The 18,973-nt window shown below is 39.0% G+C and overlaps 1 protein-coding gene across 2 annotated transcripts in view; it reads right to left on the bottom strand.

The window, feature by feature from the left end:
* Positions 1-6,007: 6,007 nt before the first annotated feature.
* LOC137617107 (perlucin-like protein) overlaps positions 6,008-18,973 on the bottom strand; it is a 26,934-nt gene continuing 13,968 nt past the window's right edge. The window contains exons 3-6 of one of the 2 annotated variants that reach the window (XM_068346949.1): positions 9,024-9,182; positions 8,099-8,201; positions 6,618-6,719; positions 6,008-6,334 (exon numbers count right to left, since the gene is read on the bottom strand). In XM_068346949.1, coding sequence (XP_068203050.1) covers positions 6,295-6,334; positions 6,618-6,719; positions 8,099-8,201; positions 9,024-9,182 — 404 coding nt within the window. In that variant the 3' untranslated portion in view covers positions 6,008-6,294. The remainder of the gene's footprint in view (positions 6,335-6,617; positions 6,720-8,098; positions 8,202-9,023; positions 9,183-18,973) is intronic. The other variant, XM_068346948.1, reaches the window with a different exon arrangement.

The raw sequence follows: 18,973 nt of genomic DNA, 5'->3' as shown, positions 1-18,973 counted from the left end.
GTTAAAACTATCAGAAGATTGATCGAAAAATAAATACGCTTGAAATTAAGATCCGACTAGGAATATTGTCAAAAACATTGTAATATCCATTAGGTACTTTCTAGATTCACGCAACGTACCCACATTCAAATAATCATTTCACGAACTGCCAAACCTCTAATGAAATACGGCTAAGTATTACAAGTATAACTCTCGTTCCTTCGTTTACAAATCATATCGAATGTGAGTGAAATTATCGCATTATTTATTATGGACAAAGTATTTTCAAGAACCACTTAATAAATATTTTTAGAAAAAAAAAAGATTCTCTATTATGATCTTAATTTCGATTAAAAAGGCTTGAATCATAAAAAAAGGAAAATAAGAGACGCATATGATTAAAAAGTAAATATTTATCAAGGAAATATCTTCATCTAACTTCAGTTCAATATTTATACGTATTATTATTATTATTTATTATTATTATTATTATTATTATTATTATTATTATTATTATTATTATTATTATAATTATTATTATTATTATTATTATTATTATTATTATTATTATTATTATTATTATTATTAAGAAAGGGTGTCTCTTATTTTGCATGAGATAGTTTTCTGTCATTTTTGTCTTGATGGAAAAGTTGCCCGCCCCGTTTAGAAGACAGCGTAATAGGCAATCTATTATCCAACAACACATTCAATGTAAAAGAAATACAGTAATAATAAAAGAAAAAAAACTTCAATAATCAACGGATTACTTGTTTTACTGAGGTTTTCCTAACAAAAACTCTGCACCAGTAACGATTTCCATTTGTCTGTTTATATATATATATATATATATATATATATATATATAATTAATCTTTTCCACAGTGTATTATTTCTGCAAAATAAATACGGGAGATGAACATATTATAGTCCTCTCATGTGGTATTTGGGGCTACATTTGGAAAAAGAGTCTTTTGTATGTTTCATCATCTGTTTTTCAGTGTCAGAGCCATAATCTAAATAGAGTGACACAATTTGTTTACCTGGTCAAAAGGATGTTACCAATTGAGCGGCAAATGTACGAACTCTAAAGATGGACTGCATAAATTTGTAATATCCTGATGCTGTAGGGAAAATATATATATACATACACACACACACACACACACATATATATATATATATATATATATAAACACACATACACACATATATATGTATATATATATATATATATATAGATATGGATATAAATATATATACACACCACACACACACACATATATATATATATATATATATATAAACGTGTTTATTCTAAAGAGACTTGAGAGAAATATTGATGAAAAGCTTAGAAATGAACATGCAGGATTCATAAAAGGCAGAAAGTTCACTAACTAAATTTTAATTTTGAGGCATATTTTACAGGCATGCGTAGAATATAGAAATCCCCTTTTGATGGCATTTGTGGACTATGAAAAATCCTTCGATATTGTGCACCGGCCAATTTTGTGGAGAGTCCTGCGTTATTATGGAATTCCTCTTAAATATGTAAATTTGATTAAGTCTGTTCATGTGTATAGAAAGTGCAAAGTTTATACTAAGGGAATCTTATTGAATGAGTTTTTCAATGAACAGCTGAGAACTTATGTTGTTTGTCCTCCTCATGGATTTTGTAATGTATAGAACAGTCAGAGATGGTGGTAAGGGATTGGACTGGATTGGTGTGAAAAAAAATTAGCACATAAAGAGTATGCAGAGGATGCTGTCCTTGTTATCAGAACACCACAGGATTTGCAATGCTTGCTTACCAGAATGCATGAAATATCATGCGAGGTTGGGCTGACTATAAATAGAAGAAAGACAGGGATGATGCGAATAGAGTATGCAATGGAATATGAAATGTCATTGGAAAAAGAAACGATTAATGAGGTGAATCCTTTAATTATTTAGGAACTATGATCTCCAATATAGGGTCTTTAGAATTAAAATTTATTGATGTATTAAAAAAACAAACAATTCAGACAATAGCTAAATTGAGTAAAATTTTGAAATCAAATCGCCTAAAATCACATGTAAAAATCAGTTTAGTGAGATCGGTGTTACAGTATGGGCATGAGTCATAAGGATAGTAGGAGTTGAATGGCAAAACAGGATTAGTAATGAAAATATTGAAGAGATTACTCGAGTGCCGTATGTTGATGAGATAGTAATGATGTGTAGATGGATACTGTTTGGGAATGCTCTTTGCACTCCTCAAGAGAGATTAGTTGTTCATGCGTTCAGTTGGGCTCCACAAGGCACTAGAGGAGTTGAAAGATCCAGGCCTACATAGCTGAGAGCATAAAGCACGAAGTAGGAGATGATGAATAGAGAAGTATTGAATTAAAAGCTCAAGATAGAGAAGACTGGCGAAATCTAACCAAGACCCTTTGCATCAATAGGCGTTGGAGGAGACGATGATGATGAGAGAGAGAGAGAGAGAGAGAGAGAGAGAGAGAGAGAGAGATATTAGGTTATTAGATACTATCTGGCATTGTAACAACAATTGTCATTAATGGAGAGAGAGAGAGAGAGAGAGAGAGAGAGAGAGAGAGAGAGAGAGAGAATTATTCCTATATATCTACATATCCATTGCATAATAAGCAATACCATCTCTCTCTCTCTCGAATTATTCCTATATATCTACATATTCATTGCATAATAAGCAATACCATATTAGGTTATTAGATACTATCTGGCATTGTAACAACAATGGTCATTAATGAGAGAGAGAGAGAGAGAGAGAGAGAGAGAGAGAGAGAGAGAGAGAGAATTATTCCTATATATCTACATATCCATTGCATAATAAGCAATGCCATCTCTCTCTTTCGAATTATTCCTATATATCTACATATCCATTGCATAATAAGCAATACCATCTCTCTCTCTCTCTCTCTCTCTCTCTCTCTCTCTCTCTCTCTCTCTCTCTCTCTCTCTCGGAAAATCTTCTGAAAAAGTCAAAGATTTTCTTAAATCTGAGTTTAATACCAATATAATATCTTTAGTCGTTGCAAACGATTTCTTTTTGGTAGGGCGTTGAAGAGAATGTTAAGATGACAGGTTTGATGATTGATTGATTGATTTTAGAATGACCTACACTGCAGGTGCTGGCCACAGGCTCCTGCTCAAGACAGCCCGTAGATGACAGGCTGCTACTGCTATTAGAGCGACCTGCACTTAAGGCGCAGGCCACGGGCTCTTGCACTAAGACAGCCCATAAGTGGGAAGTGTGAACAAGGGTAGGTACCTGCTCGCCTCTCTGATCATCCTCTTTGCTCCCCTTCATAAAGCTAAGCAGGTATGGGCGTGACATTGGCCGTAATTGTATTTGTCAAACAGCACCAATTAATTGATTACATTAAACGTTACATAATTTTTGTTTTGAGTTTTTTTTATGAGAACCTTTGGATTTTATTTAAGATGTTTTGAGTAAATGTAAATTTGTAGGTGGTGTTGTATTCGTTGTAATTTTATATTTTGTCCCCTTTCCCCGCAGATAAAACCGGATTACTGGACGGAAGAGACAGCTTTTTGCTCAGGGAATTAGGATCAACTTTTGAACAGATCTATTCAAAAGCTGTTGAGTTATGTGAAATTGCTTGTATTTGCCTTTTATGCAATTTCCCTCGGATATATTCAAGTTTTTGTTATATTATTCAATTAGACTTTAAATTTAAGAACTGCATTTCGATATCCCTCTATTTCATTTATTTCCCCATTTTCAATTTTATAGATTCATATTAAGTTATTCATACTTAAATATTATGCAAGTAACTTATAGAAAATGGGATAACAAACGGCAGTCCTCTAAGGTCCGAAAATCAACCTGTATGAGAGAGAGAGAGAGAGAGAGAGAGAGAGAGAGAGAGAGAGAGAGAGAGAGAAACTTTTATCTCTTGTCGTATAGTATAGGAAGTTATGGTCTGTGTTTAGTAGATGAAAGGACTGAAGTGTGGTACTATTATTTTTTACATGATTGTGGTACCACTGAATATTTATCCTCATTAACAGTAAATTAAGGTAATTTCCATGTAATGTTCCACCTTTTTCACTAGAGCTTTCATCTTCTTGGCCCTTCGAACCGAATTTAGAATAATTTTGGTATTTTTTAGTTACCCAAAGTAGTTTAGAATTTTGTTACTTAGAATCAAACCCGTCTATATTATCAATATTTGTGTTTGAATTATTGTTATAGCTCCTTTTTCCTTTTTCGAGAAATTCTACGGTGCTATTTTTATTTAACTACACACACACATACACACACACACACACACACACACACACACACGACAACCTAAGTTTAACGAGACGACAGGCAATTCTTCTGTCTCTTTGCCAATGAAATTTTATATAGAGTTCTGAAATAATTTTTGTAGAACAGAGACTATCAAATGGAGTGGTTTTTTATCCCCTTTGAAATGATGAAAATATACATTAACTTTATTGTTATTATTATCAATTAGTATGTTTAGTAGTGATTTTTTTTTTTTTTTTTTTTGAAGATATTCCACCATGTCTACAGAGTTATAATAATAAAGGCGTTTTGTATGAGACTGCTATGAGAGAAACTGAATCTATTTTGTAACCAGATACCACATGACGAGAAGTCTGCTAACAAAGCAATTGACTTGTACAGAGTCCGCCTTAAGGCATCCACCCGTTGAGATACTACCGCTAGAGAGTTAAGGGTCTTTTGACTGGCCAGACAATACTACACTATATCCTTCTCTCTGGTTACGGTTAATTTTGTCGTTGCCTACACCGAATAGTCTGGCCTATTCTTTACAGATTTTTCTCTATCCTCATGCGCCTGCCAACACTGAGATCAACAAAAAATTCTTCTTCACCCAAGGGGTTAACTGCTGTACTGTAATTTTTCAGAGGCCACTTTCCACTTGGTAAGGTTAGAGAAGACCCTTTAGCTATGGTAAGGAGCTCTGCTAGGAGGAGGATACTTCAAAATTAAACCATTGTTCTAGTGTTGGGTAGTGCCGTAGCCTTGGTACCATGGTCTTCCACTGTCTTCGGTTAGAGATCTCTTGCTTAAGGGTTAACTCAGGCACACTATTCTATTTTATTTCTTTTCCTCTTATTTTGTTAATGCTTTTTATAGTTTACAAAATCAATATTTATTTCAATGTTGTTCCTGTTCTTATAATATTCTAGTTTTTCTCGTTTCCTTTCCTCACTGGGCTATTTTCCCAGTTGGAGCCCATGGGCTTAAAGCATCCTGCTGTTCCTTCTAAGATTGTAGATTAGCAAGTAATAATAATAATAATAATAATAATAATAATAATAATAATAATAATAATAATAATAATAATAATAATCAGTAGCTTCTGAACATTGTCAAGATATTAAGGGTCAGGTTTGAATGAACACTGTAGCCAGGATTCAGTGTGAGATAGTACGAGCATCAGGAAACCACCAGGAACGCCTTAAGAATAATAGAACAAGTTATCAAAGGTTTCTATTTGTCAAAATATACCTCCACTTTTATAAGCACAGGTCGTGGCTCTAGACTGCTTTGCACTCAAACATCAGTGTCTGACAGGAGACAATACAGGACATTATTATCATCATCATCATCATCATCCTCATCATCATCATTATTATTATTATTATTATTATTATTATTATTATTATTATTATTATTATTGCCGTTTTTGTTGTTGTTGTTAATTGCGAAGCTACGGCCTTAGTTTGAAGTAGGTGCTATGAGCCCAAGGGCTTTAACAAGGAAAAAACCAATGGGAGAGGAAATAGGGAAATAAATAAACTGCTATAGAAATGATTGAATAATGTAGAATATTTCGAGATCAGTAAAAAAAAAAAAAAAAAAAAAAAAAAAAAAAAAAAAAAAAAAAAAAAAAAAAAAACCTTAGAATACATATGTCATAGATTATATAAAGTATAAAGTAAGAGTTTTGTCACATTGTTCAACAACTACAACAAAAATCATTGTTTGCCAGTTTAAACTTCTGAAGTTTATTTTCGATCAACAAAGAGGGTAATCAGATATTTTGTTTAAGCCTCGAAATATAATTGGACATGCAAATTTAAAGATGACAATCAACGAATTTTTTATTTTTGAAGAAATATTAATATGAACTTGGGATATGTCCTCCCAGAAAAAAAGCCTATAATAAAAAATATAAAAGAAAATGGTAATTACAATCCATTTTCACACTTGTAAGTAAAACCAGCTGATATTGCCATGTTTCTACCAAGTACGGTTCAAACCTGAATACATCATTTAATAAGAGACACTGGAGTTCAGACATCAATCCGGGATAAAGTTTTCTCACAGATGTATCTGTTGGTAAAATAAAATAGGAATTATATAACTTTTGTATTAAAGGGAACTTTTATTTTGATACTGGGAATCTCAGTTGATTTTTAAACTCTTGATTGTACAGATGTTGATAATGATATTTCAACTTCATTAACCAATAGGAAATCAATATGCAGTATAGAGGAACGTAATTTCAAAGTATGTAGGTGTTAAGTGCAACATTTTAAGATTTTCTGTTTCTAATCAATGACTGTCACTAAGTTAAGTAAAATGTTACGTCTACTTGGACGGTTTTATATATTACCCAAGTACCCAGCTGCAAGGTGCGTCGTTCCAGCGATCGCTCCTTTTAGACCAGTAATGGATACATCTTTCATGACTATAGTCCGGCTGAGGAGGATCCCACCTGGAAGGAAGGTAAGGTACAATAACTGTCACTACTTAGTTCTTCCTTCCTTATATAACACTTGAACAGTACGTGGTTGCCGTTTAAGTGGTGCTCCAAGTAAAAACGCCAGACCCCCAATTATGCCCTACATTGGGTTGACCTAACTCACTCAATTTACAGCCTAACCCTTACTCTGTTATCTGTCCACACACTCCCACCAGCCAATATCATGCAATCCTGCTACAACCTCATGACTCTAACATATTATGCACACTCCCATTCACATGATCATATGCTAAAATTTACAAAAGGTCCTCTGAGGTCAAGAATGTCAATTCCCCGCTCTTTTCCACATTCCTCTTAACATCTCCCCGCTTCATCCAGTCATTGCACCAGCTCTCTTTTGTCTCAGACTTCACAGTTCCTTTCATAAGACTGATTCTAGTGCCGTATCTGCCGACTTGGAAGGAGAGGAAATTAACCCATGCCAATAACTGTAGAGGACAAAATTGATTGAAATAAATGTCGTATTTGATGAAGTTTACTGAGAACCAATATTTGAGATATTGGAGTTTCTTTTTTTTTCTTTTGATCCTCGCCAATGTGTGTGACATTTTGAACATATCGATTTATTATACATATGGTGAACTCCTCAGACCTACCTAGGATCTCAATTTTTCTCCATTTCATCAGACAGTAATAAAGCCTCCTCCTATTTGTTACTCCTTCCCATTTAGACCTACAGATTCTTTAATTTTGTAGTTCCAGTTGTTTGATCGTAGTAGGTTGGCCAAAGCACCAACCACCCGTTGAGATACTACTGCTAGAGGATCAGTGTGTAGTATGACTGGCCACGGAGTACTAAAGAGGATCCCTCTCTGGTTACAGCTTATTTTTTATACATTATCCGCTTTCCTCATACTCCTGACAACACAAACATAACCAAGTAACTCTTCTTTAATGAAGGGATCAACTACTGCACTCAAATTGTCCAGTGGCTACTCTCCACTTTCTAAGGATAGAAGCGACTATTTAGTCTTGAATAGCGCCATAGCCTCTGTACAATGATCATCTTATGTTGCGGATTGAAGTTCATTTGCTTAAGAGTACGCTGGGGCGCAATATTTTATGTTTGATTTTTTTCTTTCCTCACTGGGCTATTTTCTCCTTGAGCTTGTAACATGCTGCTTTTACAACTAGGGTTGTAGGTAAGCTAATAGAAACAACAACAACAATAACAAAAGCAACAACAACAATAACAAAAGCAACAACAACAGGAATAATAATAATAATAATAATAATAATAATAATAATAATAATAATAATAATAATAATAATAATAATAATAATAATATTGTTCTAGTTGACTAATGTAGAAATATATTTTCAATCTTTACCATGATCTGATCATCGAGTAGGGAGTCCCGTCAGTCCAAACGTAGGTGTCTTCTACTTCCAGGTCATTCAATCCTACCCAGGCATCGTGACCCTGCACAAGATCTACAAAGTAAATGAGTGAATGATCTGGAAGCCTGTTTTTATATTGGTCTCTATAACATGAGATATAAGTTTCAAAATGCATTCAAAGATATTCTTTGCTTGAAGATTGTAAGGGAAGCTGGTCAAAAGCACCTGTAATTTGAAATGTAGACTAAATGGCTGTGCTCGCTGACACTGTTTAGATAGGTAGAAGCATGAGAAAATAAAAACAAGTCAAAGCTTGTCCCTTTCCTTGCATGCTACATCATTTATTGTTATTTAAGTTTTATAGTATTCAAAGAAAACATTAATATGAAATATAAATCCGTACATGCTCAATGATAAGCATCGGTTTCCTCAATTAAACACAAAACTTTACTAAATTTTAATTTGTTAAACTTTTCTCAAGAATATGTGGCAAAAATTTTCTTAGTTAAGTCGTAAACAATTATCTTAATTCTTTTCATATGTAGTGAACACTACAAAATATTTCATGATGCTAAAGACAGATGTCTCTGTCTATTGTTCTTATTGTTGCGTTGTAGTCGCTCACCCATATTCAATAAAACCAAATGTAAACTCTACTGCAGAGATATTATTTCAAACCATTCAGCCTTTCTAGCAATAATTTTATGTTTCTGAATCAAACAATATTGTAAACATAAGGTAAATTTTCTGGATAAAGATATAAAAAAAACGAGAAGAGAATGTGAGAGGTTTCACAGTTGGTTTCTTAATACTCCATTTTCCAAAGATGTTAACGGTAAAATGTTCTTAGAATTATGACTTCTTTGGCAGACTAATCCAATAGACATTACAGTTTGTGCTTAAATGGATACTTACTACGCAGGAAGTTATACTCTTCATCAGTAGTTATTTTGACCAAGTCAGAATTCCTAGTGATGCATTTTGCCCGACTTTCATGCCAAGTAGATTTGTCTTTACCGAAGAAGTAACAGGAAGATCCAAACTTAAGCCAACCCTCATCACATGGAATAAATTCTGAAAGAGATTAAAAGTTCCTTTTAAGTGAATGATGAATGTTATTATGGCTTGCACCACTCACAGGGGTTTTCACAAGGCCACATCAGGATCTTGCTTTCTATGCACAAAATAAGTCTTATTTCACATCAAAACACTTTGATTCCAGCTGCAGTATCTGCAAATGAACCTTACTGGTTAGGTTACACCTTTCTAAAGTACTGAGAACAAAAGTTAACTGAAAAGAATTCAAGATTCAAATGATCTCATCCACCTGCAGAGTCTAGCACCTGTTTTCATTTCATCTTAAAAGGGTAATAGTCTCTTTATCCTAACAAGAATTCTCCAGTTACAGTTAAACTTTTTTTTTCCTCCATTACTAAGTCATTGACATTTTTTTTTATTAACAGACAATACATTGTCCCTGACGTCACATCCAGCTCTGGTCTTTTTCCTTTATATGTTTCATGTCCCCAGTCAAGCTTGTACTGTTTACTGTACTTTCTCCGGCGTCAAGTGATATGTTCACATGCTTCTCATAAACACCTATGTCAACATCACCTGGTTACCAATGAACCACATTTGTTTTTTTCAATCAGACTATTGAAACATTTGCTTACATTGCGCAATTTGATTTTAAAGATAATGGAGTACTTGCTAACTTATACTGTATGTTTTAATTATTTTTGGGCTCAGGCCATGTCGTCCTGATGGAAGTTCCTTCATTAGTAGCTTCCTAGGTATATTTGACTACAGTGATATATCCCAGAGAATTTACCTAAGGTATCCAGAATTCTAACTCCTGGAGCGAATATCCCTTAAAATTTAAAAAGGGATATCGCGTATATCAGAGGACGTATTCTTGACACGTCTCATAGCTATCTACACCCCCAATAGCGTTTTTGCTTCGAGAGGGAAAAGTGGTAAGAATATAGGAGAGTCGTTAAAGAGGCAATGCTCTCCACACTCCTACTGTACTGTAAATAGTGCGCCGAATCGCCACCCCGAGGCACCACCAAGCCATTCTTTCGTTTGTAGCTTTGCTGACCGGTGTTATCCCATGTTATCTCTCGCTATTTTGGAGTTATTTGTGGCTATGAAGTCTTCAAAAGCCTCATCAGCTTCTGGAAAGTTAAGTAATATCTTTGGATTGTGTAAATGTAAGCTCTTGTCAGTTTTACTCTTCGATTGAGATTGTAATTAATGTAACAAGAGCTGTTGCCCGCCGGATGGCATCATGGACGCACTCATTCTTCTTGTTCATTTAGTTAGCAATAACGATTTCCGGGCATTATTTCGCTTTAATAACTTTAGCTATTTAGATATTTAGCTAGGTAATTTTATATTATGTCATTGTTGTCGTGGATTTGGCTATTTATGATCGAGCCTCACGAGTGCTAGGCTTCCTAGCCTAGGCACCTACGCACTTCATGCATGATATAACCTTCCTAGTAAAGTTTTATTGAAGCTCATGCAATATTCTATACAATTAAGATATTACTGCATAACATTTTCTTCTTCCAAGATAGTATTCAAGAGAGTTTTGGTGAACGATTCTCTATGCTCCTAGACTTAATAGCCTAGGGGCTTTAGTATACATTCTTACATGTCCCTCATTGCTCTTGTATTGTCTTTTAAGGGGAGACTGACACCTCCTATACCTTTCAATTCGATACTATCTCTAACGAGATCTATGAGCAATTCCCCTTCCCTCTGATCAGCTTAGGCTACCCTCAGTTAACTTTGCTGCGAACTGTGTTCTGGCAAAATTTACTGGGGTGTTTCGTCTCTTTCTCTTAACCACTGACACGGTTTTGAGCTGAGAACGGAAAATCAGAGCAAAGTCTGTGTTAGGCATCCTACTGTCTTGGTGAAATGGCTTCCCAAGTCAGGTTAGGTTGCCGTTCAGGAGGCTAGTCCTCCTTAGGCTATACTGAAAGTTCTTGTATATCAATTTCCTCCTTCCTCGGTCTGGCAGATAGTCCTTTACTAGTAGATCTTAGTATGAAGAAATGATTTCTTCCTTACTTAAGATCTCTGGTACGAGATTCTGTTCTCTAGTGAGGTTGTGTCCTATTGCCGCTTTCTCACTTAACTAACCTAGCCCGGGGAAATGATTTCTCCTACTTGAGGTTACTTTATGAGATCAAAATCTTTCAAGATAGGTAATACTCTAGGGTTTTACCTTACTTATAAGACTTTTACCCCTTCCCCACTGTCTCTTTTGTGTTGGATGAACCATCACCCTTCTGGCCATTGTTCTACATTAGACCCTATGGGTAATCTATAGAATTGGCCTGAGGTTCCCTGTCTGCTGCCGGCTGGGCCGGCTGCCGGCAGGTACCCTCATTTCATTGAGTGTGCTCTCCAGTCCTCCCTTGGACTGCCTTCCATACCCCATATGGATGGGATATGGTTGAGTGGAGGCCCGAATATAATTCCCCCTTCCACTTGCACCCTCTTTCGGGATGTAGGCCGGCAAGGCTGAGCCTTTGCCGTCCCCCATCCTCTCTTTCTCTCTGCCTTTCCATATACTGGGCCGGCCGACGGCAGCTAGTAGCTGTCGTCGGCCATGTTGGGTGTCTGTCGGCCGGCATTTACTCTGCCGCCACTTGCCGTGGGTGTCGCTGATCAACAACCCAACGACAATGAACATACTATGACCGGCTGCCGGCAACCGGCCACCCAAAATTTATATAGTTGCCGCAGGGTCCTACTTGATAGAGGGATCCTTCGGCTTCCGGCGGGCTGAGCGGCAACTGCCAACATGCCACCCACTACTTTGAAGACAGTATCTGTTTCAAATAGCCCAGATTAGGCCCGGCATATGCCGGCAGGCCTGGCATGCCTGCCGGCATATGCCCGCGGGTCCGGCATACGGCGGAGGGTCCGGCATACGCTGGCGGGTCTGGCAGAAGCTGGCAAGCCCGGCAGAAGCCGGCATGCCCGCCAATACTGGCGACATGCCGCCGCCAGTCATTGCTGTAACACAAAAGTTTTCTAACCTAAAAGTGTTCATGGGCAGCCAATTGTAAGACCATCACTTTTAGGGAGGGACTCTCCCTACCAATTAATGGTTATTATCCATTAATTTAATCCCCTATATTGAACATGGAAGATTGTTTTAAGAAGACACCTTATATCCAAGGATATTATCTTTCCCTTGAATTCATTATCAATCTTTAGTTCAATATTGGAGGAGGACATAGCAATGGGCTGGAAGGAAACAAATGTAGGTATCTTTCCTACTTTCTAGCTTACTCTATCCAAGCTAATATTAATTAAATATTAATTAAATATTAATTAAATATTAATTAAATATTAATTAAATAATAATTAAATATTAATTAAATATTAATTAAATATTGATTAAAATATGTATGCTGAAATCTGAGAATTTCACCGAATACTTATAGCTTTTCTTTCTTTACAGGAGGAGCCTCCCGTGTGGGGGAACAGGTTTTGTAGGGTCTGTAGTAAGAGCTTCTACGGACATGGCATGTGCAGGGCCCATGCTCGCTGCTCAGTCACCAAAGGGGCTCTCAAGTACTGGGACCCACAGGTATGTACCGTTTGTGGCAAACTGATTAAAGAGGCTTTTGATGATCAAAAGTCTACTGAGTCTAGGGATGCAGCAAGGGACACGCTGCGAAAATGGGTCAGGGGCTTTCAGAAGAACACCTCTGGCCCATACCTTCCTAAGGAGAGGATGAGGGATTGTCTCTTCCCTAATGCATTTGCAGATGTAATTGTTCCCCAGGCTCAACCCGAGATCCCCTTAGTTCAGATTCCGGTAGAACCTGACGTTTACGATGCCTTTCAGAGCATCCAAATAGAGGACAACATGTCTGTTGTCTCGGAGGAGACTGAGAATAATCTCCTAGTGGATGAACTGGAGCAGGAGGATGAGATACCTCCTGAGACTGGAGTAGAGATAACCGAAACGATTTCGGTATCGTCTGCAGCGGGGACCGAACCGACGCCTTCGACTTCTTCCACCGCACCCCAGTTGGATTCCATTACAAGTACGCTACACTCGCTAGAGTCCATGGTGCAGGACATTCAGAAGAAATCGTCCGAGAAAGAATCATCTTTCCGGACGGAGATTCATCAGCTAGTTGCGTCACGTTTAGCCCCGAAGAAGTTAAACATTAAGGACCTCCCAGCCTTCTCTGACGTTAACCCATGGAGGTACGCAGAGCATATGCCTATGTCGGGGGGGGGGGGAGATCTTCCTCTCAGAGAAACTGGGAACGGTTCCGGTAGAGGAAATCGAATTTTGGCCTAGTAAAGGGGCCTATCCGGATTGCTATGTCCGTCTGAGGCAGAACCAGCATCCAAGGAGGAAACAGAGCCGAAGGAGACGATTGTACTTGAACTATCTAAGGCACAGGCCTTATATACAACCACCTTGAAAGTGAGGGCCTTTACTAGTTCCAAGGTGCCGGCTCTCAGCAAAAATCACCCATCCTTTATTGCTGACTCCGAACGTGCCTTCCCCTTTATGGACAAAGGGTTTAAGGCAGCCTTAAAGGCAGTTGAGGCAGGGGAACCTTGCCCTACACTTGAAGAGTGTAGACCATTTTCCCTCGCCTTCCCTTCAGATGATAAGGATTGGAAGGATGTCCATAACACCATCACAGTTGGGAAGCTAGAGGCAGATATCGCTGGACGGCAGTTCAACGAAGATCTCCCGAAGCTGTCAGAGTTTCTCCTGCACAGGGAACAGGAGACTAAGGAACGTCTCGCTGCTTCCATGTCTCTGCAGACTGGCTTAGAGACTATGGCAAGCATCCCAGACACCCCAGATATGTACATGGTCTTTGCCAAATCTCATTTGGCAACAGTCACCAAGGATTTGTACAATTTTATTAAAGCCAGAAGGGCTTGTAGGGAGTTTGTCTTCGCTTCTTCTACAGTGAAGCACGAACCAAGGAAGCTGATAGCTTCCAATATCTGGGGAAAAGACCTCTTCCCAAGTGAAGTGGTCAAAGAGGTCGTAGATAAAGCCGCTTCGGAAAATAGGAATCTACTCTCCAAATGAGGCTTGTCCTCTAAAAGGAAATCTTCCGCTGATGAAAGTCCCCAGCCGAAGAACAAGTCAAAACGACCAAGAGTGTCCTCTCGGCCAAAGGAACAGCAACAGCTTCCCATGGCCACGATACCCCAGACGGTGGCACAACCAACCACCAGCTTTCAACTGGTGCCACAAACGCTGGCGACCCAGTCGCCCGTGTTCACCGCAGTATTTGAAAGGCAATCAACTACCTTTAAGCCGAAGTCTCGAGGTTCCTTTCGAGGATCTTCTAGACGCCCCTTCAGAGGTAGGGGCAACAAAGGTGGGCGTGGCCAGGAGGCAAGTCCTCCAACCAGCACTCGAAGTGAGATGCTGCCGGTAGGAGGGAGACTTCTCCACTTCCGGGATTGTTGGACCTTCGATCCCTGGGCCCACAGCCTAATCAAGAAAGGACTAGGGTGGAGTTGGAGCTCAACTCCACCAAACTTCCCTCAATTCGTCCAACACTCAACCCCCGTACTGGAAGAATATGTTCAGGAACGCTTGAACAAAAGTTATACGGAAGGCAAAGTCCATTAGATTTCAAGGAAGGCTATTTTGTCTTCCGAAAAAGGATTCGGAAAAGCTCAGAGTCATTCTGGACTTATCACCACTCAACAAGTTCATAGTGAACCACAAGTTCAGAATGTTGACGCTTCAGCACATAAGGACCCTTTTGCCCAAAAGGGCGTTCACAGTCTCTATAGACATGACGGATGCATACTGGCATGTTCCAATGAACCGTCAAGTTTCGCCCTACCTAGGGTTCAAACAACAGAAAAGAAAGTACGTTTTCAGAGCCATGCCCTTCGGCCTAAACATAGCCCCAAGGGTATTCACAAAGCTTGCGAATGCAGTCATCATCAACTACGCCTGAAAGGAATCCAGGTGGTAGCCTACCTGGACGATTGGCTGGTGTAGGCAGCATCTGAGGAAGAATACATGCAAGCCTCCAAGGATGTGATCCAGTTCCTGGAACACTTAGGATTCAAGATCAACTTGAAAAAGTCCCGGCTTTCCCAAGCTCAAAAGTTCCAGTGGCTGGGTGTCCACTGGGACCTACAGTCACACTGCCTTTCCATTCCATCAAAGAAGAGGAAAGAGATAGCGGGATTTGTCAAAAGACTCCTTCAATCCGACAGGATACCAAGAAGGCAACAGGAGAGAGTGTTGGGGTCCCTCCAGTTTGCTTCAGTGATAGTTCCAGTATTGAGAGCACAATTAAAAGATGCATCAGGAGTTTGGAGAAAATACGCATCAAACGCTCAAAGAGATCTACAAAGACCGATACTAAATCATCTGCGATCACTACTCAAGCCATGGTCGGAGGCCAAGAACCTAAGAAACAAGGTTCCCTTGAAACCACATCCTCCAGCAGTCACCGTTCATACGGATGCCTCGAAGGAGGGGTGGGGAGGTCATTCTCATCATCAGAAAGTCCAAGGATCCTGGTCTCCCTTCTTCAAGTCCTTCCACATCAATTTTTTGGAAGCCATGGCAGTTTTTCTATCTCTGAAAAAGCTGATACTTCGCTGCTCAATCCACATCCGTTTGGTTCTAGACAGCGAAGTAGTAATGAGATGCCTAAATCGACAAGGCTCGAGATCGCCTCACATAAATCAAGTGATATTGGCCATCCTTCGTCTAGCCCAGAAGAGGAGATGGCACTTGTCAGCAGTCCACCTTCAAGGGTTCCGCAATGTGACGGCGGACGCTCTATCCAGGGTCAACCCGATAGAGTCTGAATGGTCTCTAGACGCAAGATCATTCTCTTTCATTTTACGCAAAGTTCAAGGACTGCAGATAGACCTCTTCGCAACGAGTGATAACAAGAAGCTACCCCGGTATGTAGCCCCATACGAGGATCCTCTAGCGGAAGGGACAGACGCAATGTCCATAGATTGGAACAGGTGGTCTAAGATCTACCTGTTCCCTCCAACCAACCTTCTGCTGAAAGTCCTCGACAAACTGAGATCCTCTCAGGGGACAGCAGCAATAGTGGCCCACAAGTGGCCCAACAGCGTTCGGTTCCCTCTGATAACGGAACTACGCCTGAAGCTGATCCCGTTACCGGAACCAGTTTTGACTCAGCAAGTGCAGAAATTGACTGTCTCTGCTTCATCAGAGAAAACCCAGAACCTTCATCTCATGATTTTCTCGCCCTAGCAGTCAAGAAACAGTTTGGGATTTCTAGAGACAATATTAACTCCTTAGAAGAATACAAGTCAAAGTCAACAAGAAGACAATATGAGTCTTCCTGGAAGAAATGGGTGGCCTTTGTCAAGGCGAAGAATTCTGAGGAGATTTCTACGGATTTCTGCTTGTCCTTCTTCATCCATCTGCATGAACAAGCTTTAGCAGCTTATACGATTACTACATGTAAATCCGCCCTAGCCAGACCAATACTATACGCCTTCTAGGTAGACTTCTCTAATGAAATCTTCAACAAGATTCCTAAAGCCTGCACTAGACTTCGGCCTGCAGCTCCTCCAAAGCCCATTTCATGGTCTTTGGATAAAGTTCTTCACTTAACTCAACCCTGAATAATGAAGATTGCTCGCTGAAAGACTTTACTCAAAATGGGATATTCTTATTTGCACTAGCGTCAGGAGCTAGAGTTAACGAAATAGTGGCCCTCTCGAGGGATGATGGCCACATTCAGTTCACAGACAGCGGAGAATTGAACCTCTTTCCGGACCCGTCGTTTCTCGCCAAGAACGAGCTGCCCACTAAGAGATGGGGTCCCTGGAGAATCTGCCCTCTGAAGGAAGAAGCATTCCTCTGCCCAGTGGATTGCTTAAAGGTCTATCTTCGTAGAACTTCAGACTTTAAGGGAGGTCAACTTTTCAGGGGAGAGACTTCTGGTTCAACGTTATCCTTGAAACAGATAAGGGCGAAAATCACCTATTTTATACGCAGAGCGGATCCAGACAGTACACCCGCAGGTCATGATCCGAGAAAAGTTGCCTCGTCTCCGAATTTCTTTCAGACAATGTCGTTTGAAAGCCTGCGTGCTTACACTGGTTGGAAGTCTTCCAAAGTTTTCTTCAAGCACTATGTGAAGCAATTACAAGAAATAAAATTTCATGTTGTAGCGGCAGGCAGTGTTATAAAACCTGCCGCTTGATTACTGCGAAGAACAGTGCACTAATTGGGACTTTTAGTGAAGGGTGTACATGATAGACTTTTAATGGTATATCATGTTGAGCATTGTGTTTAGGAAGACACTATAGACTGTTCTATCTATACAGGTGACATCAAGCATAATAAGCTGATACAAGAGCCAGGCATTCTTATATGCACAGTGTTCCTAGTAATAACTGAATACATAGTGAAATATTATATTTCCCTTTGAGTGGCTAATGTTTCCTTTTCAGGTGAAACTTATTTATTTTCTGTTATTACTGTTTATGCTTTTACGCAGAATTGTTCAGCGTAAGATGTAATTGATTACAACCATGATTTCTTTTTTTTTTTAATAAACAATAGAAGGAGTCTTTGCGTCTCTTTCACCTCAAACATTCGAAATTATGTATAAGTCAGAGCATCCTTGATTCTCTTAATATTTAAGGAAATATTGGGGAACTATGGTTTCTACCATTCCAAGCAAACAGGTAAGAACTGATTGTACTAACTGTTTATCTTACTGATTTAAGGTTTCCTACATGGATACAAACTTGTCTGTCTCTTTATATCCAGACTTGGGAGGATTCAGTAACCTATACAGGACTATACCATCTAAGTACAAACTAGGCTTTATGTATTTAATGACACTAATATACATACTGTTTGGTAGATTGTTCCTTGAACTCACAATCCTCGGAATTTTTCCTGAAGTCTACCTAGACTTTTCCCTGTAGGGGGCAGGAAGAACTGACATATTTTATGATCAGTTAATTGATGTATAACGGTAACATCAAGTGTCTCTGGTCCAGAAGACCAAATAGGAAATATTTATCTCGAGATAACAGCACTATTGAAAATCCACAGATAAATTAATGCTCTGGTAAATTTCCATCAGGACGACATGGCCTGAGCCCAAAAAACGGATTTTGAGCGAAGCGAAAAATCTATTTTCGGATGAGGTAGCCATGTCGTCCTGATGGACTCAACCTCTTTATGACAAAAGGATAAAGAATCCCTCCATATGGTACTGTACCTGCAACACCTACAAAGCTACGAAGAATGGCTTGGTGGCGCCTCGCGGTGGCGATTCGGTGCACTATTTACAGTACAGTAGGAGTGTCGAGAGCATTGCCTCTTTAACGACTCTCCTATATTCTTGCCACTTTTTCCTCTTGAAGCGAAAACACTTTTGGGGATGTAGATAGCTATGAGATGTGTCAAGAATACGTCCTCTGATATACGCGATATCCCTTTTTAAATTTTAAGAGATATTCGCTCCAGGAGTTATAATTCTGGATCCCTTTGGTAAATTCTCTGGGATATATCACGGTAGTCAAATATACCTAGGAAGTTACTAATGAAGGAACTTCCATCAGGACGACATTGCTACCTCATCCAAAAATAGATTTTTCGCTTCGCTCAAAATCCGTTTACTAGCTGAGCTACAACCCTAGATGGAAACCAGGTTTTCCTAATCCCAAGAGCTCCAACAGCGAGAAATAGCTCAGTTGGGAAATTAACTAAATAAACAAGACAAGTTACGAACTATCAATATGGAATATTTCGACAAAATTTAAATTGATTTTTCATATAGATTCTATAACAGGGGACTTATGTCAATCTGTTCCAC

The sequence above is a fragment of the Palaemon carinicauda genome, chromosome 23 (genome assembly GCF_036898095.1).
Source record: "Palaemon carinicauda isolate YSFRI2023 chromosome 23, ASM3689809v2, whole genome shotgun sequence".
Lineage (NCBI taxonomy): Eukaryota > Metazoa > Arthropoda > Malacostraca > Decapoda > Palaemonidae > Palaemon > Palaemon carinicauda.
The sequence above is the reverse complement of the archived record's forward strand: the minus strand, read 5'-3'. Positions and strand labels throughout refer to the sequence as shown.